The 26,504-nt window shown below is 43.6% G+C and overlaps 2 protein-coding genes across 2 annotated transcripts; one reads left to right on the forward strand and one right to left on the reverse strand.

Moving 5' to 3' along the window:
* Positions 1–1,280: 1,280 nt before the first annotated feature.
* LOC147191269 (uncharacterized) lies at positions 1,281–10,569 on the forward strand. Its single transcript, XM_086136714.1, has 3 exons — positions 1,281–1,419; positions 1,574–1,665; positions 7,119–10,569. The coding sequence occupies exons 1-3, from the start codon at positions 1,415–1,417 to the stop codon at positions 8,426–8,428; spliced, it is 1,407 nt and encodes a 468-aa protein (XP_085992840.1). The 5' UTR covers positions 1,281–1,414; the 3' UTR covers positions 8,429–10,569.
* Positions 10,570–24,395: 13,826 nt separating this feature from the next.
* LOC147191270 (uncharacterized) lies at positions 24,396–26,121 on the reverse strand. The gene is made up of 2 exons (XM_086137489.1): positions 25,402–26,121; positions 24,396–24,559 (listed from the first exon to the last, which is right to left on the reverse strand). The coding sequence occupies exons 1-2, from the start codon at positions 26,119–26,121 to the stop codon at positions 24,425–24,427; spliced, it is 855 nt and encodes a 284-aa protein (XP_085993615.1). The 3' UTR covers positions 24,396–24,424.
* Positions 26,122–26,504: the final 383 nt, after the last annotated feature.

Below are 26,504 nucleotides of genomic sequence, written 5' to 3' on the forward strand. Positions count from 1 at the left end.
TTTCCGAACCGCTTGATCCTCACTAGGGTCGCGGGGGGTGCTGGAGCCTATCCCAGCCGTCTTCGGGCAGTAGGCGGGGACACCCTGAAGTGGTTGCCAGCCAATCGCAGGGCACACATACATGAACAACCATTCGCGCTCACAGTCACACCTCGAGACAATTTAGACTAGGGGTCGGGAACCTTTTGACTTAGGGAACCATGGAAGCAAAATATTTGGAAATGTATTTCAGTGAGAGCCATACAATATAGTTTATTTTTAAAGTGAATTCGACAAAATGTCAGTATAATACGCCTCTGAATGTATTCTTTTAAATAATTGTGTTAGGCGGAGAAAAAAAATAGTGTGTTTCCGGTAACGCGACCCACCGAGAATTTCTACGTCGAAAATGCCGACCGTAAAATTTTGTTTTTTTCAAACAACCCTCTACATTGTTGTGTAGAGGGTTTACATTGGTGCAAACTCTCGCGATATTCACGTTGAGCGCATGCGTCCTTTGCTCTGTCGTCTGTCAAGAACATTGAATCATGCAGGGATGGCAATTTTCCGCGGATACGCGGAAATCCGCCGTTTTATTTCTTAAACAGATCATTTTTGTGAATCGTCTAAATCCGTTGAGAAAATTTTAGGGGGGGGGGGGGTCAGGTACCTTATCGTCGAGTTTTCACGAGCTCTCCCGATCAGTCTTTCCATCTTCCGATTGTAAACAGCCCTGCGATTGGACGTGTATGATGTCTTACTTGTTGTGATTGGTCGCTATATCGGCAAATGCAAATCACAACCAATCCGTGTTCGCCTTCCTAAAACCCTTTCTCGCGAATGCCGAATGTGATCGAGACTCGCGACGAAGCTAAAGTGTGTCAGATAGATGCAGATCTGAAAAACACGTTTCGCACTGTATACTCTCAAATATGTAAAGTATAAATACTGTTTGCATTTTTAAATAATGCTGGTCCCCACATACACATTCACAAAAATTCCTAAAGTGAGGCAAATCCTCCCTTCTCTTTTCACCTTTCGCATGGCGTTTATGGTCCCCTTTAACCATGAAAAACGAGGGATCCTGTTTTATGGTTAAAGCTTGATCACCACATTCCTCACCAGCACACGTGTTTCTTGACCTTATCCTTCTAGAGACTCTTTTACTAAAAAATAAGCAGGATAAAGTTTTCCCCCTTTTGTGGATTCTCATGTGTTGATTTACACAGCTCTTAAATGCAGAGGTATTCACACAATCACTAACCTGCGTTTCGCGTTGCGCTTAAGTTTGTTTGAAAGACGTTGCCGTACATCGTTGTTGCGGCCTGTACCGACGCCGAACACACTACTTACACCCGCTTCACTTAATTAAAAATTGGACGCTTCAAAATACCACCCCTCTTCTTTCACTACACCTGAACGCACGGAAGTCTCGATGCAGTATGTAAATCCTCTATTGGACGATAACATTCGCTCAAGCTTTTTGGCCTAGTTTACTTACTTAGCCTAGCTTGCTAGCAAAGACGCATTTCGTCGCCCTGCAGAGATTGAGAGTGAGTGTGAAATGTAATGACTCATGTAAAAATGTGTGCAGGGGAACGGCAGATTACGAGGATGATTTGCTCGGGGCAAAAGAGGAAGATGACGCTGGTTTCGAGAGGTTTCGAGTTTGGTCGACCAAAGCAGGTTTGGTACTTGTCATTCTTTCGATCGATTGCAGGGGCCACCAACCGTTTTAAAAGTGAGAGCTACTTTTTGGTCGCTGCTATGGGCTACCACTTTACACAATTCTGAAATAACGCATTTGCGCAGATTTCGTTTTATTAATGTTTTAATGATGTCTCTTCATACCTAAAACGGGACCAAGATGGCTGCTGGTCAGACACTTCCTATCGACAAATATCATGAAGGTGATTTGTCATCCAATCTCCTTGTGATTTTTTTTTACTTTACAAGAAAGTAAAGCTTCAATTTGCATGATTGCTTTCTGGTATTTTTGACGATTTGAGCTCTTCCTGACATGTGCTTGACATTTTTTTAAATTTTGTACATGCAAATACTTCATGTTTTTTCTACTTTCTTCCCTCCAAATGTTGCTGCTGTAAATTGCGAATTTCTCCATTGTGAGACAAATAAAGCTTTTGTTATCTTACAAACAGTGAAACTGGATTACCTAAAATCTCAGCAAGCCCCCCTCCCCGCCCCATAGCTTCTTCAGGTTTTTAAAAATATATATACTGTATATATTTTTTAAAGTATAATTTTGAAAACAACAGACGACATGACAGCAAAGAGCATGGAAAGGTTTTTTTAAAATCTCAACTTCATGTCAGAGGAATTTAGTCAAGTCAAATCAAGATTTATTGTCAAATATGCTCTTTGTGCAACATACACCGCAGGTGGAATTACTTTTTTCTCTTAACCACAGTGCAAACATGTAGTGCATTGAAACACACACGGCTAAAAATAAGGGCGGCAAACTGAACTGCATAAAAATACATAAAGACCAGTGTTGTGTCCAAGGACCGGCAACGCGAGGCCAAGGCCAAGGACTTGACTCCGAGGCCAAGGCCAAGGCCAAGGCCAAGGACTTGGAAAATTTTCCGGGCCAAGGACTTGAGAAATTTTCCGAGGCCAAGGACCAAGGACTTGCCTCCGAGGCCAAGGACCAAGGACTGATTTTGAAACTGAGGCCTTGCTGAGGACATGTATAAAACAATGCTATCATATCACTTGGCAGGTCTTCATGATTTGCAACACCCCTCCATCATAACCCCTTGCACTCCCTAACGCTTGAATGAAGTGTTTTTATTCAATGAGTAGAACAGTCAGGGTATGTGTGATTTATACTGAAAAAAAAATCATGTGGTATACATTTATGAATTAATGTTTTGGTGCAGTAGTTTCTTAATATGAAGTAAATCAACACTCAACAAGCATGACACAACACAAGTTGAGAAATGACTTTGCATATAAGTCAATCACTGAGTGCAGAAAAAGCGGTAATCTCTCAGTGATAATTTTACAGTTTACCGGCAGCGAGTCCCAGGGACTTGCTGATCAGAAAAGTATGAGTGCCATTATGCATTGAGAGAGTCCCAAATTTCAAATTCTGAAAGGGTCTACTTATTCAATTGCATATGATAACACAAACAATGACATATACATGCAATGATAAACAAATGCTGCAAAATTTTAAATAATTCAGGAGCAGGCCTGAGGATTTCGGAAATTCATGGTAACCGTTTTTCGGTTCCGTCGGATTACCCAATGGGAAACCACGATAACAAATGTTGGGTTCCGTAAACGTTCATCATGGGAACCCATTTTTCTATTTTGACCGATATTGATAATCAAGAATTCCGAAACTCAAAAGTCTAATGTTTCAAGGGTCAATGTTTGAAAACGATGCATTAACAATGAACATTACATCAGTAGCTGTGTACTCCAGGTTTATTCCAAAAAATAAATGGATCAAAAACGGGTGTACTCATGTGGCATCATCAGAGTATTTTTTCCAATCTCACACTGCAAAGATTAATTGACTGGTGATCATTAATACAGGTAAGTTTTGATGTGTCTTGACATCCTCTTCCCAAGACGATGCATGTGTAATCTCCGATCAATTTGACGAAAGAATTTAACACGTCATCATTAGTTCCACCAACAGTTAACATTAGCATGACTACACCTTGTGACGAATGTTTTATTCATAAAGTTAACATGCTACAACCAGTAAATTATAGAATAACCAATACTGTTTCATAAGATTTTTCACAGTGATTAGCCTACAAATCTAATATTAGACCAATTTGCCTCGTAATCGTGCCTCGCGTCGTATTTCGCTCTTGCGTTCTGTGCATACGTCACATGTGAGTTTAGTGAGAAAATATTGTGGAGGGCCGGGCCAAAAGTTAGAAATCTACTCCTGATTTCGATTTTATTTCTATGTTGAAATAAGTGAATGACATTGTTTACAGAAGCTGATAAGAGTATGTATTATTTCTAGATAATGAAAGTGCAGTTATTTTACAGAAAAATGATTTCTTCAGTGAAATTATGCAAAACAATTCTAATTGTGCAACACTTGTAACTCTTTTTCAGTAAGATGAACACTACAATGCTTTCTGATTTTAAATTTCCCATGAAGATAGCACAATTGTCTTTGTATGGCAGTAATAATGTAACAGAACTCACATTTTTTTGTCCTAACTGCCAAACAATGTAGAAAAAATATAAGCAAGCATGTTTCAGTGTTTTGATTTTTTTCTTGTTCAGGAGAGATCAATCTAGCCCAGGGGTGGGCAAACCTTTTGGCTCGGGTGCCACATTGATTTCTAAATTTGACAGGTGGACCGGGTCAGCACAAGATACGGTACATATAAAAAAATGTATATGTTGACAGTCCATACCAAACATCCACAGAACAAAAATATTAAAGTATTACCGTACTTTTTTTTTTTTAAATGAGAACAGTGAAACAACTGTGATGAACGTCCAAGTATGTTAACAACATACTGTACATGTGTGACAACACAAGCAACAAAGTGCAACAATATATTGCCCATAAGCTGCAGCATACAGTACAGTTATACTGTATGACAAAATATAACAAAATTAGGACTATTTTCTCCCAAATGAGACACGTAAAAGACCTGGTGGCTTTCTTTCCGCTCACTGTCTCGAACTTGACCTCCCCTCGATCACCACACATGACAGCGTTGCTCAGCTGATGTCGTGCATCGAACTTTTGAAGCCAGCCACGGGACGCTTCGAAGTCTTCGATGCCCATACTGCTATGGAAATTGATTGCTCTCTTATTAGCGGTCCGGTTTGCGGTAAATTTTTAGCACGATAACAGTCAAACCATTTCAGGAAACGTTTATTTATTCGACTGTCCGTCGAGCCGCCTACAATTCACCCTGAGCATGGAAACACCCAGAATCGGACTGAGCAAGAATCACTTCCTTGTTTTTCGAAGTCTCGTAGATTTGAGTCTTTCAGACTCCATGCGTCTCTTGAATGTTTCGTACTTTGTAACCCGCTTCGTTTAATCAGGTGCACTTCACTTACTGTTCCTCTTCGTTTGGATGCCATGATCTACAGGACGTAAAAATGTTCGCAATTCCAGTAAAACTCACTGCAATAAAGAGACACTTGCATGTCGTCGTTTTGCAATCAATGATTGCAAATAGCGGTGCGGACACACTTATTCCGTCGTATCGAGCGGAGTTACTTAATTTAGCGCTACTACTGCGGGCTTCCGTATCGTCTCCCCCTCCCTCCCTGTGCTCTGCAACTTCAAGTAACTGCGCCACCTGGCGTTGAAATGCCTGTCATTACAAGTCCAAATGAAATGAATACAATCATTTACATCGAACCTTAATTGTGTACTGTGCCAACCATCGGCGGGCTAGATTAAAAAGACCAGCGGGCCGGATCCGGCCCGCGGGCCGTAATTTGACCAGGTTTGCTCTAATCCCTCATTGTATCCGAGGACCGGCAATCCGACTTGACTCCGAGGCCAAGGCCAAGGACCAAGGACTTGACTCCGAGGCCAAGGCCGAGGACCAAGGACCGCCCTTCGGTCCTCGAGCCGGTCCTCCTCGAGGAACACATCTCTGATAAAGACATAAATATGCGGTATAAATATGAGCAAATAAAACAATAAATAGCAAACAACAGACAACCAAGGGCACTTGTGATTATTGCACGTTCAAGTTTAGGTAGTGAATTGTTTTAAGTGCAATAATCGGATGTTAAATGCTGAGGGAGGGTCACCGTCTGTGGCAGGAGGCAGTGGTGGTGGGGTTGGAGGCAGAACATTGAGGGAGTTGAGTCTCCTGACCGCCTGGTGGAATAAGCTGTTCTTGAGCCTGCTGGTTCTAGCACAGAGACTCCGCAGTCTCCTCCCCGACGGCAGCAGGTCGAAGAGGCTGTGAGATGGGTGGGCAGGGTCACCTGCGATATGGATGGCTTTGCGGGTCAGACGAGAATTGTAAATGTCCGCGAGTGGAGGAAGACAAACACCAGTGGTCTTCTCAGCTGCTCTCACAATGCGCTGCAGACTCTTTGGGCAGGACATGGTGCAAGCGCCGTACCACACGGTGATGCAGCTGGTCAAGATGGTGCCACTATACAGAATGTCTGCTTCATGGGGGGCAGGGCTCTTGCTCTCCTCAGTTTGCGGAGGAAGTACAGGCGCTGGTGGGCTTTTTTGGCCAGTGAGGTAGTATTTAGGCTCCAGGTCAGGTCTTCAGAGATGTGCACACCAAGGTGCTACTCACCATCTCCACTGCAGTACCATCGATGGTCAGCGGAGCATGCTGGGTGTGCGTTCTCCTGAAGTCCACAGCAATCTCCTTCGTTTTCTCCACATTCAGGTCTAGATGGTTGTCTTTGCACCACAAGGCCAGCCTGCTCACCTCACTCCTGTAGATTGTCTCATCATGGTTGTTGATGTCGTCCGCAAATTTAATGAAGAGGTTGGAGCTAGATGAGGGAGTGCAGTCGCGGGTCAGCAGAGTGAAGAGGAGGGGGCTCAGCACACATCCTTGCGGGGGCCCCGTGTTCATCATAATGGTGCCGGAAGTATTTCTGCATACCCGAACTGCCTGTAGTCTCCCCGTCAGGAAGTCCAGCAGCCAGTTACACATGGAGGTGTTGAGCACCAGGTGGTCCAGTTTGTGTTTAGCAAAGTGGTTCTATAACAGGTGGAGCTCCTTGAGATCCATCCATCCGTTATCGGAACCGCCGCTTCAAACCATTGTCTAATTTCAAAAGAAAGAAAAAAAGGGATGCGTTAATCCTGCGGACACAACTTTCACTCTCTAGTGCTGGATCTTCTAAAATGTGAAAAAAAGAAACACACAAAACCCAACCTCAAGTCTGACACTCTTGTCAACTTTTGTCACCGGTCTTTTAATAACATTTGATATAACCTTATGCGGGCAGATAAACTACAGCAACCTCTTTGGGTCGATCGTTTTGCCACTAAACACCTTTTTACCTTTTTATTGTAATAGCCTAAAGTTCCAATTGACCTTGAGTATTAAATATAAACAACCATGCAAAAATTCAAAGTTTAAACATGAGAATTAATATTAAACGTTTTGTCTTTGTCTTCTTGTGTTTTGAAGACGTCAGTGAAGATTTTGGTCCTGGAAAGCAGGATCCAGAGTCCAACCACATGAAGGAGGAAGTGGAAGATGAAGAGCTCCCCTGCATTCAAGAAAAAGAGGATCCAGACCCTCTTCTCATTAAAAAGGAGGAAGAGCACACTCACATCAAAGAGGAGCAGGAAGAGCACCTCCTCACCAAGGATGGAGAAGAAGAGCCTCCCTACATCAAAGAGGAGGAGAAGGAGTCTATTTTCAAGTTGCCATTGACTAGTGGCCCTTTGAAGAGTGAAGATGCTGGTCAAAATGAAGCGTGCGGAGGGGTGCGACCTCCATGCGGCACCATCTCAAGTCAACACGTGACATCAGAATGTGATGGAGGATCACAAGCAGATGACCTCTCACCGCCACCGTCAGGTGGTGATGACATAACGCAGCATTCTACTGAGACCGGTGATGAACCGTCTGAAGGTGATCTGACATGCGAAAGTGACAAACCCTGGAAATGTTCTCAATGCGGGAATAGTTATGCTTATGAGTGTAGTTTGAAGAGGCATATGTTTAGCCACACTGGTGTGAAACCGTTTTCGTGCTCAGTTTGTGGCCAGACATTCTCCCAGAAGGGGACCTTAAAAATACACACAAGAACTCACACTGGTGAGAAACCTTTTGCCTGCTCAGTTTGTGGCCAAACATTCGCTCAGAAGGGAACCCTAACTATACACACAAGAACTCACACTGGTGAGAAACCTTTTGCCTGCTCAGTTTGTGGCCAAAAATTCTCTCAGAAGGCACACTTAACAGTCCACACAAGAACCCACACTGGTGAGAAACCTTTTACTTGCATAGACTGTGGTCAAGTATTCTCTATGAAGGCAAGGTTAATTCGGCACACAAGAACCCACACAGGTGAGAAATCTTTTGCCTGCACATCTTGTGGTCAAAGATTTTCAGATAAGGAAACCTTAAGACATCACAGAAGAACCCACGCTGGTGAGAAGCCTTTTTCCTGCACAGACTGTGGCCAAAGATTCTCTCGGAAAGGCGACTTGGAAGGTCACACAAGAGCCCACACTGGCGAGAAACCTTTTTCCTGCACAGACTGTGGCCGAACATTCTCTCACAAGGTAACGTTAAAACGTCACAAAAGAAGGCACGCTAGTCAGAAACCTTTTGCCTGCTCATTTTGTAGCCAAAGATTTTCAGAGCAGACATCTTTGAGAAATCATACAAGAACCCACACTAGTGAGAAGACTTTCCTGCACAGTTTGTGGTCAAAGATTCTTTCAAAAGGCATACTTAAAAATACACACAAGAACACACACCGGTAAGAAACCATTTTCCTGCTCAATTTGTGGCCAAAGCCTCTCATGAAAGTATCAGGTTAAGAATCACAAGTGCGTTGGTGAGGTGAGCCATCATTGATGAAGTTTTGGCTTCTCATCTGAGCAGGTTTAATCAATTCATGCTCCAAGAATGACTGAATTTGAAAGTGCAGCGAATTGAAAGCCAACAAAGTTTTGCCCAAAATGTGTTGGTTTTGAAATTTGGTTTTACCTCAGTCAGTTTTCAGATTGTGTTTGTGTTTATACATTTTTATTTTTAAGGTATATTTTTGTTTTGTTTCTTTGAATATTATATGATTTGAAAGTGTTTAAAAAAGGTCCTGCTGTGGATGGAGTGATAGTGAACGGATTTTCATTTAGACGCTTTCGTATTGCTTTATTGCAGTTTTTCATAGTTTCACAAAAGACTTGCTTTTGTGGCAGGGCTGCCTCATATAATCATAGTTCAGGTAAAAGTTTAAAATGTTTGACTGCAAGTAATGATGTGTTTCTGCGTCTCAGTGAGGATTTGTTTATGGCGAGTACTGTGCATGAGGAAGTGCTTTGTTCAATGTTTGTCAAATAAGAAAAGCACTGATTGAAAAAGACTAACTTGGATGGAAAACTGCATTTGTGACCCTGAATATATATATTTTTATTTTGTTAGGAAATGTGTTATGTAACTCTATGTATTTCTCATTGGCTTCATGTTCCTCATTCTTACTCTGCCAGATTACGGAGCCCCTGAGGAGACATAGAAGGGAAAACCCCCCGCAAAAAACTTTGCATTCCCTCGCAAAGTTTTGCGTTCCCTCGCAAAGTTTTGCGCGATCTTGCAATCTTTGATTTTAAATGCACATTGATGTACTTCATCGTCATTGTCCGAGTAACCGAAAACAACAAACATGGAAGGTTTTCACCCTGTCACGTTGAGCCCGAAGCGACAGAATAATCGCTTCGTGCACAACTACTAGAGGTAAGTGGATCCCCGAAACAGCAGACACAGAAAAAGAATTTTGTCATAAAAAATGAAATTATAACACAAAATCCCCGTCTAAACGGACAACAGAAAACGCTGGTCAAAAGAGGGCCAGGAAATAATAACGAAGCAACCGAAAACGCTGGTAAAAAAGAGGACCAGGAAAATAACAGAAAACGCTTGCGAAACAAAAACGGCAAGGAGAAAGTTCTTAAGTAAAATACCAATCAAACACGAGAGGAATATTAAGGCACGCAATATAGTCAAGAAGTCAGTTTTAACCGAGAAGGAAATAGACGATAGCAAATGGCACGGCATGGAATACTCCGGCAGTGAGTTGACTGTCGGAGTGCCTAGATATAGCAGGTGCAATCGTCAACTAATGGGTGGCAGGTGTGCAGGCGGCAAGCAAGAACGCCTGCCCCCTGCTGTCAAATACGGAACGTGACACACCCGTTGGTGAGTTTAATGGAATTTTACTTTGAAATTGGCACAAAGATAGGAAATCTCTTCTTGAGCTTAAATACGATTTCCAAATAAGCAAAAGACATCTGACGCGAGTGTTGAACAAAAGATGTCTATTTCGTCAGAATACTTGGGGGTCCTGGTTGACTTTATTCGCAACCAGTTACAGGTGGATGTACAGTAAGTGCAGAGGATAAGGACTTCTTGTCAGGAAAGACGACGTTCGTCTGGTCCTGAAAGAGTTGGATCCAAGAGGTGTGGTGTTAAGGCAAGCAAGACGTCTGAAACTAACTTCTCTTAAGGGCCAAATCTTAATTAGTGTAATGTGGCTACACAACAATCACGCTGAGAAGCCACTTGAGTTTTTTTCAGCGAAAACGTGCCGAATGTTGCCATCAATCATCCCGCTTTGTGACTGCTACTCTAGCCATTAATCCAGACGATTAAAAAAAACCCAGCACAAATTATTTTATGTATTTCTGTTTTGTTGGTTAAAGTTTTTTTTAAATATTTTGCTCCTGAGATAATGTTGATTAGTTTGAATGCATTATTAGTTACTGATTTTATGTAATTTTATTTTTCAATGTCGTACGGTTTGACATGGTCAGTCAAAAAATATTTATAATAAAATTAAGGTTTTAATGTTATTTTTGAATTTCAGATGCACTTTAAATGTTTTCTGTTCCAGTTAAAAGCTATTCTTTGTTGTAAGTTGGTCCATATTTCTTTCTTTTTATTCTCTTTTACGTTACTAAGGATAGTGTTATGCAAAGGTGTACTTATCACAATTTTATTGACAAATGATACTATTTATCGTCCTGCTGTTGAGGGTGGGGGCGGGGCATGACAGAAAATAATTGAGAACCACTGCCTTTGGGCAGAGGTGCCCAACCAGTCAACCACGGACAGATACCAAGGTGACCGTGACGTGTGTTGGAAAAAAAAATATATTTTTTGCTTTTTCTTTTTTTTTTTTTATGACATGACAGCAAGTCAGTGCTGCCTAACTCAGCGACTTTGACGCTATATTTAGTGAGTATTCAGATGATCTCGAGCGACTCTTTTTTTTTTTTTTAATATGTGACTAGTAACAATCTCGCGACTTTTTCTGGTGTTCTTGGAGACTTTTGGAGTCTGTGTGGTGAAAGCACGATGTTCTCAGTAAGCAGCGCCGGGAGCTGTTGTGGCCCCTGCCCCAAATGAAGCCGCTGCTGGCTGATCGCGCCAGGTTTACAATCTGGGGGTGGATGTAAATGTAAAACTTTGTCTGAAATATTTTTTTTTAAAAACAAATAAAAATTACAAAAGAAAAAAAGATCCCCCCAAGTAAATCACACGCACTGCTGACATCATTGAGAGACGTTTAGGCAGGGATGAGATTTTTCCACTTTTTGGCGGAATTCCGCTTTTTTCCAGTCAAAATTGACCTTTTGTTATATTGTTACAAATCCGTTGCGAACATTTTAGGGGCGGAGCGTCTGGTGTTATTTCTGGGCTACCGGACTTGTCTTCGGCAGACTCAGGACTCGTAATGTTTACAAATAAGGTTTGCAAGCATCCATTTTGAATACCATTTTTTTCTTCTTGAATGCTTGTAAATCTTATTTGTTTCATAATTTAAAGTGATCCACCTCTTGCCCAAACCCCCTAACAATAGGAAATGTTATTTTCCGGGGTCATGGATGAAGTAGTGTCTGTGTTAGCAGAGTCGCTTCACAGCACGTGCAGATTGGCATCCTTCTGCCTAACATCCAAGAATGACAAGTTGAGCGAGGTGTTTCCATCAGCCATGTATCGGCGTGTTTTATTGAACAGGTGGAAAGAAGGGACAGAAAAAGGCATGTCCCATTTAATAGGGCCGACCACGTCACTCACTATGAAACAAAAGTTAGAGTCATACTGCCCTCTACTGGCTCAGTAGAAAAAGGTAATCATACAATCCCAACACTCCCACTTATGAGTGACTATTACACTGTGCAACAAAAATATTCATATAAACGTAACATAGTTAACCTACATACTTTTCTTGTGTCATTTTTCACACAGTGATCAGATTGGCTGAATTCTATGCCCAGAAAGTGTTTTAGCCTGCCTAGGTCTTTCATCTTAAATTGACTGGAAAGCATAGTTTTCACCTGTTTTTGACTCTCAATGTTAGTGGCTGCGATGATGAGGTCATCAACCCAAATAACAATGATGATTTTTCCTGTCTTTGTAGACTCTCTTGTGTAGACACAATGGTCAGCCGGGTTCTGTGTAAAGCCATTGTCAGTCAAGCATTTGTGAAGCATTTCATTCCAATTGCGGCCCGACTGTTTCAAACCGTAAGTAGATTTCTGTAGTTTACACACCAACTTTGCTCCCACTTTTTCATAACCCTCAGGCTGTTCCATGTAAATGTCTCGGTCAATGGGTGCAAGGTAGGCCGTTTTTACGTTCATTTGATGTAATATCAAATTTTCTTCGGCTGCCTTCTGCATGACCACTTCACACTAGTCAAATTTGCTGTGGGTGAGAAGGTCTCACCATAGTCTATGCCTGCCCTCTGACTATAGCCCTTAGCTACAAACCTTGCTTTATATTGGTCATGTCCTTCACTGTTCTCCTTGATTGAATAAACCCATCTCCCTCCCACTGTTTTCCTGCCTTCTGGTAGGCTAGTCAGGGTAAATATCTGGTTTTCTTCTAAGGACTTCATCCAGTGGTGGTTCTGGGGGGGGGGGGCACGGGCCCCCCCCCCCTCCAAGCGTAGATTACGCAGTCGCGCCGAGTCACCGATGCGAAAGGTGGAATGGAACCAAAGTGCGCTATTTAACATTCTCGTCGGACCCTTTAGTGCGCTGCACCACTTAAAAATGAGCGGGAAAATGAGAAGCAGTCCGCAGAGAAGGAAATTACCACGACACGAGTGCTATTTTCGACACACCATTTATATTTTCGATGTAACAGTAGCATTATTAATTCTAATTCCTCTTCACTTAAACATTTAACGTTAAAAATGAAAAGAAAAACGGATATGATGTAATATCATATTTCTATATGAAAAAGAAACAAATTGATCCAGACACAGAGAGAGAGTCAGATGATGATGGTGGTGAGAGTTCTGAAGAGGAGCAAGTTGAAAGCACCAGAGAGGGAGAGTCAGAGGACACGGGATTCATTTATTTTGAGAGCGAGGACACAGAGCAGGAAAGGGATACAAATGAAGATCCTGAGAATGAGGAAGACGAGACTGCAATAGAAGTGGAGTGTGAGACACAGACAGAGGATATTTGCGCTTCAACAAGCACTGGACCATCAGGTATGTGATGCTGAAAAGAACACGATCCTGTTCTGTGTGTGTGTGTGTGTGTGTGTAACTTTTTTAGTCTCCCTTTTTTTATTTTAATCTTTATTTAACAGGATCAATATATAAGACATTGCCTTTTAAAATTTGGATAATTATATGCATGTAAAACATCTAGCTTCAGTGTATTTGCAATTTCTGTCCCCGGCAAGCTGGTACCATATCATCCCCTGGCTTGAATATTCTCAACAGGTGGACACGGCGTACTTTTACGCTTGCAGACATTTTAGCCCTCCTAATACTGTTTTTTCTTCTCATCACTGTAATGTTATGACTACAATTTCAAAGTTTGAAAAAATAAAAAGTCAAATAAGATTTCGAATCTGTCTTTTTAGCCCTGGGTTGAATGTGCCCCTCCATCAAAACCCCTGGCCCCAGCCCGGCCCCCTCAGTGAAATTGATCCAGAACCCCCACTGACTTCATCTCTTTATCCATTGCCTGTTTCCATTTCCTTGACTCAGTGGATGCCATGGCCTCCTTGAAGTGGTATACCACAAACTACTCTGTAGCAGTAATCTACGCTAGTGAGCATGCTATCTTCGTCACTACTCCCATCTTGAGTATAATCAGAGAAGTAACTAGGGGTTTACGCTCTCTATTGGGATACGTAGAGGTTTGTGGTGTCACTCGAGGGTGCTTCTCGCCAAGATCCTCTGGTGACTGTGACACTTCTGTTTCCATGTCTCTGTTCAGGGTACCCAGCTGCGGTGTTCCACCCATCCCAACATCTGCAATGGAGTCGAGGCCAACCTCTTGTGTCTGGGTTGTACTCTCACAGGTTGTCTTCGTGACAAATTTCACTAATCTGTGCTTTTGTACTTTTCCTTTATCGGGGTAATAAACCTGAAAAGCAGGGCTTCCCTTGTCGTGTCCTACAAAGACCCCTTTTTCACATCTTGGATCAAATTGACCTTTTTCTTGTTGATAGGCATAGCACTCTGATCCAAATTTGTGCATTTTTGATAAATCACATTTCTTGCCGGTTAGTGCTGTGAAGGAGAGTACCCATGAGCTTATTAAAGCATCTGTTTCTCGTGTAGGCAGCTTCTTGGACCGCATAGTGCCAAAGGCTTTTGGGTAAATTGCTATCAATAAGCTTACATCTTGCCATCTCAAAAAGAGTGCGTCCCTCCCTCTCTGAAATCCCATTCTGGTGTGGGGAATAGGGACAGGACGTTTCATGCTTGATTTCATTCTTTCTCAATAGTGTCTGAAACTGCGTTTGTGAAATCGGTTCCATTGTCGGACCGAATACATTTTACAGTGCCGTAAGGCGCTACATCCGCCAAAAACTTTTCTGTTGCCTGTACTGCATAACTTTTCGATTTGAGAAAGTAAGTAAATACTGCCCTTGTACATACATCTGTGAAAGACTGCATATATTTGAAACCGTAAATAGATTCATTGCTCAACGGTCCGGCTAAGTCAGTTGTAACCAAGTCAAGTGGGGTGTTTACTTTCTCAACTGCATCTCTATTTCTCGTCTGGGTAAACTTGCCTTCAATGCATACAGTACATTCTTTGTCGGGTCTACGTTTGTCACCTTTAATGTGCATACCCACTGTCACACCCTGCAACTAAAGAATGTCATCGTAATTGCAGTGGCCCATGATTTCGTGCCATGTTTGTATGTCATGACTGACATTACACACATCACTTTCATGACATTCAGTTTGTAGATAATACATTCGTTTGGACACATGAATGTCAAACTTTGTGCCGTTAGGTACCACAAGACTGGGCGGCCCGGTAGTCCAGTGGTTAGCACGTCGACTTCACAGTGCAGAGGTACCGGGTTCGATTCCAGTTCCGGCCTCCCTGTGTGGAGTTTGCATGTTCTCCCCGGGCCTGCGTGGGTTTTCTCCGGGTACTCCGGTTTCCTCCCACATTCCAAAAACATGCATGGCAGGCTGATTGAACGCTCTAAATTGTCCCTAGGTGTGAATGTGAGCGTGGATGGTTGTTCGTCTGTGTGTGCCCTGCGATTGGCTGGCAACCGATTCAGGGTGTCCCCCGCCTACTGCCCGAAGACGGCTGGGATAGGCTCCAGCACCCCCCGCGACCCTAGTGAGGATCAAGCGGTTCGGACAATGGATGGATGGAGGTACCACAAGACTGTCTTTACCTTCCTTGAAGATGACCTTGGCACCGCTGGCAGTGGCACACTTCACTGAAAATATTGCTTGAGGAAAGGAGGGGATATAAAGTGCATTGTTTAATGTCACTGAACATCTTCGTCCGCTGCTGTCCTTGAGGCACACCCGCGCGTCTCCTCTGCCTTGAGCCAACCCGAAAGTGCATTTCCCATCCGCCAACTGCATGCTGTGCCGCTCCGGCTTGAATGAGTTGTCAAAGGTCTTGAATCTGCTCCTTTCGTTGATGAAATGAGATGACGCGCCTGTGTCCCCTATAAGCCCTTGGATAGGTTGTTGCTGTGCTGAACTGCTGGCAAACACAGTCTCTGCTCGAAAACTGTAATCTCCTCCTTCAGCTCCTTGCTCATGGCTTTGCCTGCGATTTGATCCATAGCCACCGCCGCCATCTTGAGCACGAGCACACCGAGAGCCCCTCTCTTTCTTCCTACATGCTTTGTCTGCGTGGCTTGAGCTTTTGCAGGAGCTGCACCAGGTCTGCTTCGAACATTCATCTTTCCGATGTCCTTTTTCGCCACACCTCCAGCACGTCAGATCTGTCGGGGGTCGCGCTTTTTCTTTGACACAAATTTGGCTTTAAGTACTCTTTCCTCAGCTTCCTCTGCAGCTGGTGCGGAATCCTCTGAAGCTTCAAAGTTTCTCAGTTTGACTTTGAACTCTGCTAGCTTCATGTCAGTTGGGCCATGAGTGACCAAATGTTGACCATTATTGTAACATGTCTCAAATAAGGTCAGAATGGAATTCCTGAACGCCCCTTGGGCCGGGAGGTCCGAGCCGTGAAGTCAGTAAAAAAAAGTTCCCAAATTCTCTCAAAAGACGAAGACTGAATGGCAAAAAATCCTCCAACCATCTATTTTCTGATCTGCTTCATCCTCACAAGGGTGTGCTGGAGCCTATTGCTAAATGTAATTCTGTTTTCCCATATTTACTCTCAGTATAACTACAAAACCTTTGTTCCAGAGTTTGACTTCGCAAATACCTCATTTTCAATGGGGTAGGTTTATTATGGGAGACTTGTCGGCCTGGGAGAGCTCAGCCGGCTCCTGTTTTGGCTCTTAAGTTAACATCCTTTTGTTCAGTTAACGGCTTCTGATCAAATTAACTGTTGCTTGTGACAAGATAACATCAACCCCAGGACACCATGTGAGGGACATCCACAGCTGTGTTCGTGGACCACCAAACTCCAGCAGGAGCCACCTGAGACCACAGGAATGAACTGTGTGTTCTCATTGAAAGTCGCCTCGACTGAAACTGTTGTGAAATGTGCAAATACTCCCCACAGCCATTAGAAGATAATTAGAAGGCACAGAATTCATTTTTTTGTTGCGATTACTGGAAGACAATGTGTCCTGTGACTCGCTGTTGTGATTTTGGCTGATAAAATCCCATTAATTGATTGGTGAAAAGGCCTAAGGAGAATCCACAAGAGACCGAAATAGCTCAGTTAGGACAGTGTTTGACTGAAGATTTAAAGGTCCCTACTTCAAACCCGGGTTTCGGCATGTGAGGCACAGGAATTGATTCTTTGTTGCGATTACTGTACGATGATATGTCCTTTGGATTGCATTTTTGGTCGATAAGATCCCATTAAATGATTGGTGAAAAGGCCCCAGTTAACCTCCAATGAGGGTGAAATAGCTCAGTTGGGGGAGAGCGTTAGACTGATGATCAAAAGGTTCCTGGTTCAAACCAGATTTTCGGCATGTAAGGCACAGGAATTGTTTCTTTGTTGCAATTACTGTACAACAATGTGACTTTGGCCTGAAAGATCCCTTTGATTGACTGGTGAAAAGGCCTTCATTAACATTATTTTTTTCCAACAAAATTGTGTTTTGGGGGTTAAATCTCATGCTGTGTGGCAGTCAATGAGTATTGAGAATACTTAAAGTGGTTCTGACTTTCCAGTTTTGAAATTCCAGAGAAATGCAAAATAAATAAATAAATAAACAATAATAATAATAATAATAATAATTAATAAATAAGTAAACTTGAAAAGGGCGCAGACACTCTGCGATCATGTGAGCCAGGCCTTGAGTCACAGAAAAGATCTCGTTCAAGTCCTTCTGATCTGGTTGGCCACTGCCATACATTCTCTGGATGGACCTTCACCATCATCTGAAGGACAACAGTGAACATCAATCAGTTCATGATAAACAATCCACCCGGTGTATATGAACAAGTCCTACACCCAATACTTTTTGTTGCTGCAGTATATTATAAATCTTTCGTATTGAACTGCACAGCAACGACGTACCTTGGCAAGAGCGTGTTGCTCTTTGTTCGGCTGAGGTGGAAGAGGGACGGTGCCAGGCAGACGGCGAGGTTGGCGGCCATCATCTGGTTTTCGTCAACCTGTGCAGCCACATCGCGCAGGAAAGAGAGCAGCGTCTGCAACGCTTGGCGGTTTTCGTCCGCCATCAACAAGATGGCTGCCTGCATCGCCTGCAAACACTGCTCCTTGGGTACGTCTGGGGTGTGAGTTGACAAAATTCTGAACTCAGTCAAGTATTGACATAATAACATCCTGGCAGAATCTACTATTCCCTCAAACTATTACCACTGAATTATCCCTGGACTCTCAGCATGAACCATCTGAAAATCCACAAAGGTATTTTATCAGAAGGCCTGGCGACCTACACTGGTAGATGTGAAAGAAGGTTTCTCCCAGTTTGTTGCTCAGTAGGGGATCCAGAAAGTCCCAGAAGAACTGCTTGACCATGTTGGCCACATCATTGGCCGACTGCTCCATGTGGTCCACGCCATCCAGAGAGGTATCACACCGATGACGCAGTGCTTGGATGCAAGACTTTGCAGTAGACTTAGCCCACCTGGAGGGAAACCCGTACAAGATGAGAAGACAGTAAAGCGTTCCTTGAGAACTCCATAATTGGTCTAATGTTGTCTTTTGTGGCAAAATCTTGGATTTTATTTTTATCTTTAAGATCTGCTTGCCGCAGGTTCCTGGTCCAGACAATGGTGGTGAGGTGGGCAAGAGCCTGCTGAAGGCAAAGGGGCAGCGGGAAGCCGCAACGTCGTATGTGCATGAGGAGCGGGACCCCAAACACGCTCTTGTCCTTGGAGTCGGGAGACTTTATGCGCTTCATGAATTTCCGTACACACTTGCAAGGAAACAGGATGAGTCTTCAATTGTGATGTTTTTACACACAAGGAAAATGTTGATTGCAATCAACATTTCAAAGAATTTGTTTCTGAGGGACCCATGAAAAAATTACCCTTTAATGGCCACTTCAAAACAAAATGGCTGCCTTTCTGTGCTTGCCATGCTGCGAAACGAAACTGGCTTTTAGGGCTGAATTAAAACTGCAAAAACAGATTGGGTGGACCTGAAACAATTGTTCCGAAAATGGAACAATGTGAATGAAAATGGGCCGCAAAAGGCAAGTCAGTAGCGAGCAGACGCTCTTGTACCCACCAGGTCCAACCATGCTTGTTGGACATGGAGTATTTCTCCAACATGGCAGTGAGGCCTCGCAAGGAGAATTTGTGCAGCAGGCTGAGCTGCATGGCTGACTGGCTGCGAATGTGAAGTGACGAAGACGGCTGGTTGAGATGGTGAGACGTCCTGAAACTGGGCTAGCGCACCCTGCAAAGTGTAAGCGGCTCAGATAATTGATGGAAAAATGATCTTCATTCGACTATGATCTGCCCTGCAATGCAAACGAGTTTGGCACCCCTCGTCTTAAACTAAAAGTGATCACTCTGGCAGTTAAAGAAGGAAATCAAGCTGCTGCCCGTAATCTTGGCATAGACGAGTCGATGGTGCGAAGGTGGAGGCTCTGGCAAGAAGAACTGAACCAGTGTCAAAAGACAACCAAAGCTTTTAAAGGTTTTAAAGGTGGGCCGTCGTGGTGTTATAGATTCATGAAACGGAAAAGCCTGTCTATTTGGGCACGCACGACGTTGTGTCAGCAGCTCGCTCCCAATTACGAGGACAAACTTGCTTCGTTCCGCACATTCACACAAACAAAGATAACGGAGAATTCCATCAGACCAGATGAAATAATAAATATGGACGAAGACCCTCTGACATTTGATTTGCCTCTCACTCGGACTGTAATTAAAAAAAGGTGACCCCCCCGTCATACTGAAAACAAGCGGCCACGAGAGAACACATTTGACCTGTGTTTTGAGCCGTGCAGCATCGGGCCTAAAGCTGCCAATGATGATCATTTTTAAGCGGCTGACTGTAGAAATAATTTCATATATCTTTTCCCATTGATATGATTTGCATTCTTCTATTTAAAGCCTCGTGGGCTGCAGTATTTCTCCTCGTAATTACGCAGATGCACATCAAGATCTCTCTTTGTCTGGCCTCTTATTATGTGTTTCAGCGTAATTTTGTTGTGCAAATGCATTTTTCACGCTCATAAAAATATGGAGATTATTTTAACCTTAAGAAATTTTGCGGGTTTTTTCTGCGGGGGTTCAGCGGGGGACCGCGTCAGCCGCCTCACCCGGAGGCTCTCCACGGCGGCAGAAGCAAACCCCCGCCTACTCATTGACCAGCGGTTTATAGTACGATGCGGCGCATATAAATACAAAATTGATTTTTCTTCATAAATCTGAGCATGCGGCTCTTAATTAATCAGGTGCGGTCTGTAGCCCGGAATTTGCGGTAATTGGAATTTGACATCCAACAGGGCAAATAAATATAAGTACCGGTAACTGTTCGAACTTTTGAATGCTCAACAATTATTTTGCACATAAGCAAACTTGCATGCTCATGCACCAGTGTGCAGTCTGTGTACCTGCTCAAAATGCAGATTGTGCCAACCTTCACCACCTCCCAACAAGATAAACCGAGAGCACAAGACACAGGGGGATACTCCCTTGACAGATCTGGGAACAGTGTCCCTCCATGTTTTTTTTCTTTCTTAAATAAATCTCATCATTTTTTATAAATACTTTCGTTGTCTTGGTTTCCCTGGACAAGACAGTGGTCGACTGGTTAGCGTGTCAGCCTCACAGTGCAGAGGTGAAAGGTTCGATTCCGGCCCCATCCTTCCTGTGTAGAGTTTTCATGTTCTCCCCCTGCCTCCGTGGGTTTTCTGCGGGTGCTCCAGTTCCCACCCACATTCCCAAAACGTGTGGTGCAGGTGAATGAAGCACTCTAAATCAGGGTTGGGCAAACCTTTTGGCTCGGGGGCCACATTGATTCCTAAAATTTGACAGGTGGGCCGGGTCAGCATAAGACATGTAAAAAACTGCACATGTTGACAGTCCATACCAAACATCAACAGAACAAAAGCATTGAAGTATTCACATACTTTTTTTAATATGTCCTGCAGATACAGTATGTTCTGCATGAACATCCAAGTATGTTCACGACATACATGTCTGACAACACAAGCAACAAAGTGCAACAATATATTGCCCAAAAATTGTTTATAACACAAAAACTGCAGCATACAGTACAGGTATGTAAAAAATATACAAAATATAACAAAGTTAGGACTATTTGCTACAAAATGAGACGAGTATGAGACCTGGTGGCTTTTCTTTCCACTCACTATCTTTATATCGCGCCACCTTACCTCTCTGAGCTCATCCGCCCCTACACACCTGCCCGGCGCCTCAGGTCTGCGGACCAGACATTATTAATAATAATAATAATAATTCATTTAATTTATAAGTGCCTTTCAAAACACTCAAGGACACTTTACAACCAAAACAAGAACAATAAAACCACAGATAAAATTAGAAATAATAAAAGGAGAGATGAATTTAAACAGAATAGCGATTTTAAATAGTTGACGCCGGCAACATCGCCGTTGCGAGGAGCACTAGCCAACACGTCGTGGTCCGCGGATCGGCCGCTGTTTCTGCCGCTGTCTCTGCGTGGCCGGCGGGAGGACGACCAAAAGGAGGTGATGCCCCTGGAGCCATCGATGTGGAAGCCCTGACGAGATCCGCGGCGGATACACCTCCGGGGAGGACGAGAAGCGACTTCCGGAAGTGGCGCAGCGCAGGCGGTGAGCCCGACCACCGGAAGCGGAGCCCAAGAAACCCCGCCACCGAGCACCGCAGCAGTCCCCCCACGGGCAGACGTAGGAGCAACAGGACGGTCCACAGCAGCATAGCTCAGACACAGGTCCCGTCGACCTGGCAGAGGGGCGGAGAAGGCATGGGGCCCCGTCCGACAGCCGAACAGGCAGGACGCCGCGACAGCGCGACCGAGGACAACCGTGCGACGTCCGGTGGTCCAAAACCACAAAGAATTTCGACAGGAATGTAGGGTTTCTCCCATGACGAGAGTAAACCGTAGAAACGACAGTAAACCATAAAAAAAAAAAAGCTAAAAAAAGAATAATTGCGGGTGAGCAGCGGCAGCCAGACGCGCCAGCGTTCACTCAAACCGAAGGTTGGCACGATGATTTTAAATCTGCACTGATTGCTTTTTATTAGAGGTACCAAGAACTAAACTGAGGCTCAGAGGGGATCGAGCCTTTTCTATTGCTGGTCCCTCTCTCTGGAATGACCTCCCACTGAACATTCGGCAAGCCTCCTCGCTGCCCATCTTTAAAACTCGCCTCAAAACTCACTTGTATTCTTTGGCATTTGACTCAGCATGACTCAGATTTGTTCTTGGTTTTGCTGTTCAATGCTTTCTACCGTCTTTGTTACCGATTGGTTGCTTTACTGTTGTATATGTTAGTTGCTCCATGTACAGCACTTTGTATGCAGCGGTGGCTGTTTGAAAGTGCGATATAAATACAGTTGAGTTGAGTTGAGACTCACTATCTTTAACTTTACCTCCTCTCGATCATGACATGACAGCATTGCTCAGCTGATGTCCATCCATCCATCCATTTTCCGAACCGCTTGATTCTCACAAGGGTCGCGAGGGGTGCTGGAGCCTATCCCAGCTGTCTTCGGGCAGTAGGCGGGGGACACCCTGAATCGGTTGCCAGCCAATCGCAGGGCACACAGAGACGAACAACCATCCACGCTCACATTCACACCTAGGGACAATTTAGAGCGTTCAATCAGCCTTGTTTTTGGAATGTGGGAGGAAACCGGAGTGCCCGGAGAAAACCCACGCAGGCCCGGGGAGAACATGCAAACTCCACACAGGGAGGCCGGAGCTGGAATCGAACCCGGTACCTCTGCACTGTGTAGCCGACGTGCTAACCACTGGACTACCGGGCCGCCTTCAGCGGATGTCTTTCACCAAAATTGTGACGCCAGCCATGGGACGCTTCAAAGTCTTTGATGCTCATAGGTAGTGCGATGGGACTTGCCTCCTCTCTTATTAGCGGCCTAGTTTGCGGCAAGTTTTTAGCACGATAACAGTCAAACCATTCCCGGAAACGTTCATTTACTCAACTGTCAGTTGAGCTGCAAGCAATTCACCATGAGCATGGAAATTGCCAGAATCGGACTGAGCATGAATCGTTTTCTTGTTTTTCAAAGTCTTGTCGATTTGAATCTTTCTGACTCCAAGCGTCTCCGAAATGTTTCGTACTTTGTAAACCGCTTCGTTTAATCAGAAACATATCACTTTCTCTTCTGCGGTCATGACTGTTCCTCTTCGTTTTGGTGCCATGACCTACAGGACATAAATGTAAATGAATGAAATTAAAAACTTTCACAATTCCAGTAAAACTCACTGCAATCAAGTCACTTGTATGTCGCCGTTTTAGATCCAATGATAGCGGCGCGGACACACTTATTCTGCCGTATCGAGCGGGAGTTGCTTGAGTTGACGTTACTGCGGGATTCCGTATGATTTACGGGTTCCGAAACTTCCATTGTTTTGAATAGATTGTTAATGTAATATAGTCGTCAAACGTTTAATGCATACGTTTGTTTTTTTTCCGGGTTCGGGAATTTCCGTTTGACAGAGGTCCGCAGGTGGTAGATAAGATTTCTCCCTTTCTCTCTCTCTTCATCTCTCCCTCCCTCCCTGTGCTCTGCAACTTCAACTAACTGCGCCACCTGGCATTGAAATGCCCATCATTACAAGTCCAAATGAAATTAATGCAATCATTCACATCAAACCTGAATTGTGTACCAGTCTTCGGCGGGCCGGATTAAAAAGACGAATGGGCCAAATTCAGCCCACGGGCCGTAGATTGCCGACCTTTGCTCTAAATTGTCCCTGGGTGTGATTGTGAATGTGAATTATTTATTGCCTATGCGTTGCCTGCAACTGGCCGGAAACCAGTTCAGGGTGTCCCCCACCTGCTGCCTGTAAACAGCTGGGATCGGCTCCAGCACATCCTCGACCCTCATGAGGTGAAGGGGATCAGGAAAATGGATGGATGGATGATGTTTTGCCATTCACAGTCTTTGTTGCCATGGGGCTCCTCTTTGATGAGTGAATTTGGGGTCTTTTTTTCTTCACTTCAGGGCTCTACCTCCCATTTCAAAGTGGCATTCAAAGATTCCATTCCGAGCTTATTCGAGACTAGGTTGAATAAATGTCAACATTTAAATACAGGCAAACCTGTTTTGGGGCTCTGTTTTTTATATCTCACTGCAGAGAAATGGTGCCTCACCAGGCATGAATTTCTCCAATATTGAGTTCGGGATTTGAAGAAGACTCATCTGATTTAAGCTTTTTGAGCACAGAGAACTTTATTGGCCAGCAAGCACCACACAATATCAAACACCAATACAGATGGCTACATCACACATTTCATGACAAAATGGAAAATGTCCATTTTATTCAGGATCACATCCAATAAAAGACGATTAAGCACATATCGCAAAACATGGGGGGCTATCCAGTCAAGGACGGAACACGTAAAAAAAAAAAGAATGAAAATCAAACAACCAAACCTCCTCTGAAAATGAATTAAAACAAACTACATTTCAAAAGCACAACTCAAAGACAAATAAAAACTAACTATAATGAAGAATCCAAAAGTATTATAATGCTGATAACAATGCTAGATTTTCCAATTCATTACAACCAAAAAACAAACAACCCTTTTCAATGCACTCAGGGAAAAGAAAACTTCACCATCCCAATAAAAAGGTACATAAAATACAATCAGCCTGATGAAGCCTACTCAAATGAGAGGTGAAAATTTCATTGATCACTGTTCATCTCATCATCACACTTCTGATTCTTAATCTGAGACTTCCATGAGAGTCTTTGGCCACAAACTGAACAGGCAAAAAGTTTCTCACCAGTGTGGGTTCTTACGTGCTTTGTTAGGTTTGCCTTCACAGAGAATGTTTGACCACAAACTGTGCAGGAAAAAAGTTTCACACCAGTGTGGGCTCTTGTGTGACTTTTTAAGTGTCCCTTCCTTGAGAATCTTTGGCCACAAATTGAGCAGCAAAAAGGTTTATCGCCAGTGTGTGTTCTGGGGTGTATTTTTAAGCTTTGCTTCCAAGAGAATGTTTGTCCACAAACTGAACAGGAAAATGGTTTCTCACCAGTGTGTGTTCTGGTGTGGCTTTTTAAGTTTTTGTTCCCAGAGATGTTTGACCACAAACTGTGCAGGAAAAAGGTTTCTCGCCAGTGTGTGTTCTTGTGTGTGTTTTTTAAAGTGCCCCTTCTGAAAGAATCTTTGTCCACAGTCTGAACAGGCAAAAGGTTTCTCACCAGTGTGAGTTCTTACATGTTTTTTTTAAACTTACTTTGCGAGAGAAGCTTTGGCCACAATCTGAACAGGAAAAAGGTTTCTCACCTGTGTGGGTTCTTGAGTGCCTTTTTAAGTATCCCTTCTGGGAGAATCTTTGGCCACAAATTGAGCAAGAAAAATGTTTCTCGCCAGTGTGTGTTCTGGTGTGTATTTCTAAGCTTTGCTTCCAAAAGAATGTTTGGCCACAAACTGAGCAGGAAAAAGGTTTCTCACCAGTGTGTGTTCTGGTGTGGCTTTTTAAATTTTTCTTCCAAGAGAATGTTTGGCCACAACCTGAGCAGGAAAAAGGTTTCGTACCAGTGTGTGTTCTGGTGTGTATTTTTAAGCTTTGCTTCCAAGAGAATTTTTGGCCACAGTCTGAACAGGAAAAAGGTTTCTCACCAGTCTGAGTTCTTACGTGCTTTGTTAAGGTTGCCTTCTGAGAGAATCTTTGACCACAAACTGTGCAGGAAAATGGTTTCTCGCCAGTGTGTGTACTTGTGTGCCTTTTTAGGTGTCCCTTCTGAGAGAATCTTTGGCCACAATCTGAACAGGCAAAAGGTTTCTCACCAGTGTGGGTTCTTACATGCTTTGTTAAGGTTGCCTTCAAAGAGAATTTTTGGCCACAATCTAAACAGGCAAAAGGTTTCTCACCAGTGTGGGTTCTTACGTGCTTTGTTAAGGTTGCCTTCTGAGAGAATCTTTGACCACAAACTGTGCAGGAAAAAGGTTTCTCGCCAGTGTGTGTTCTTGTGTGCCTTTTTAAATGTCCCGTCCTTGTGAATCTTTGGCCACAATCTAAACAGGCAAACGGTTTCTCACCAGTGTGGGTTCTTCCGTGCTTTGTTAAGTTTGCCTTCTGAGAGAATCTTTGAACACAAACTGTGCAGGAAAATGGTTTCACGCCAGTGTGAATTCTCGTATGTATTTTTAAGTATCCCTTCTGAGAGAATCTTTGACTACAATCTGAACAGGCATAAGGTTTCTCACCAGTGTGTGTTCTCACATGTCTTTTCAAAGTGCTCCTACAAGTAAACGTCTTCCCACACCGAGAAAAGTTCCAGGGTTTGTTGTCAGTGTGACATGTCAGATCACCATCAGACTCTTCATCCTCCTCCTCATCATCATCAACATCATTCTCAACGTTCGATGACATGTCACTTGTCTTTCGTGCAAGGGTGCTCTGGCTCCTCCTCTTTTTTAATGTGGAGGAGCTGCTCCTCCTCTTCCTCCTTTAAGTTAGATAAGATGAGAAAACCTTTATTAGTCTCGCAATGGAGAAATTCCCAATTCACAGCAGCAAAGTTATGAAAGGAAGAAGTAGAACAACAAAATATAGGAGCTGCTGGAAAGGCAGCCACTCTCGCGGCGCCATTTTGAAGTCAAAATAACAAAAATAACACAACACAACACATAGGGCACAGACAGTCGTGCAATCTTCACCACTTTTCTGCATACACTTTGTTGTCTGAAGCAGTTCTAGATGAAAGAGGAGAGGATCAAAGTGTCCTTTCACCAGTGGATCAGATGGGAGACTTC

This window comes from Hippocampus guttulatus, chromosome 18, assembly GCF_054856545.1.
Source record: "Hippocampus guttulatus isolate MCC_2025c chromosome 18, RoL_Hgut_1.0, whole genome shotgun sequence".
NCBI classification, from domain to species: domain Eukaryota; kingdom Metazoa; phylum Chordata; class Actinopteri; order Syngnathiformes; family Syngnathidae; genus Hippocampus; species Hippocampus guttulatus.

Coding starts and splice junctions, on each gene's coding strand:
- LOC147191269 (XM_086136714.1), top strand. Junction 1,666..7,118: donor AGTTTGGTCGACCAAAGCAG/GTTTGGTACTTG, acceptor TGTGTTTTGAAG/ACGTCAGTGAAGATTTTGGT.
- LOC147191270 (XM_086137489.1), bottom strand. CDS start 26,121: ATGTCATCGAACGTTGAGAATGATGTTGATGATGATGAGGAGGAGGAT. Junction 24,560..25,401: donor GTCAAAGATTCTCTCAGAAG/GCAACCTTAACA, acceptor TTCTCTGTGAAG/GCAAACCTAACAAAGCACGT.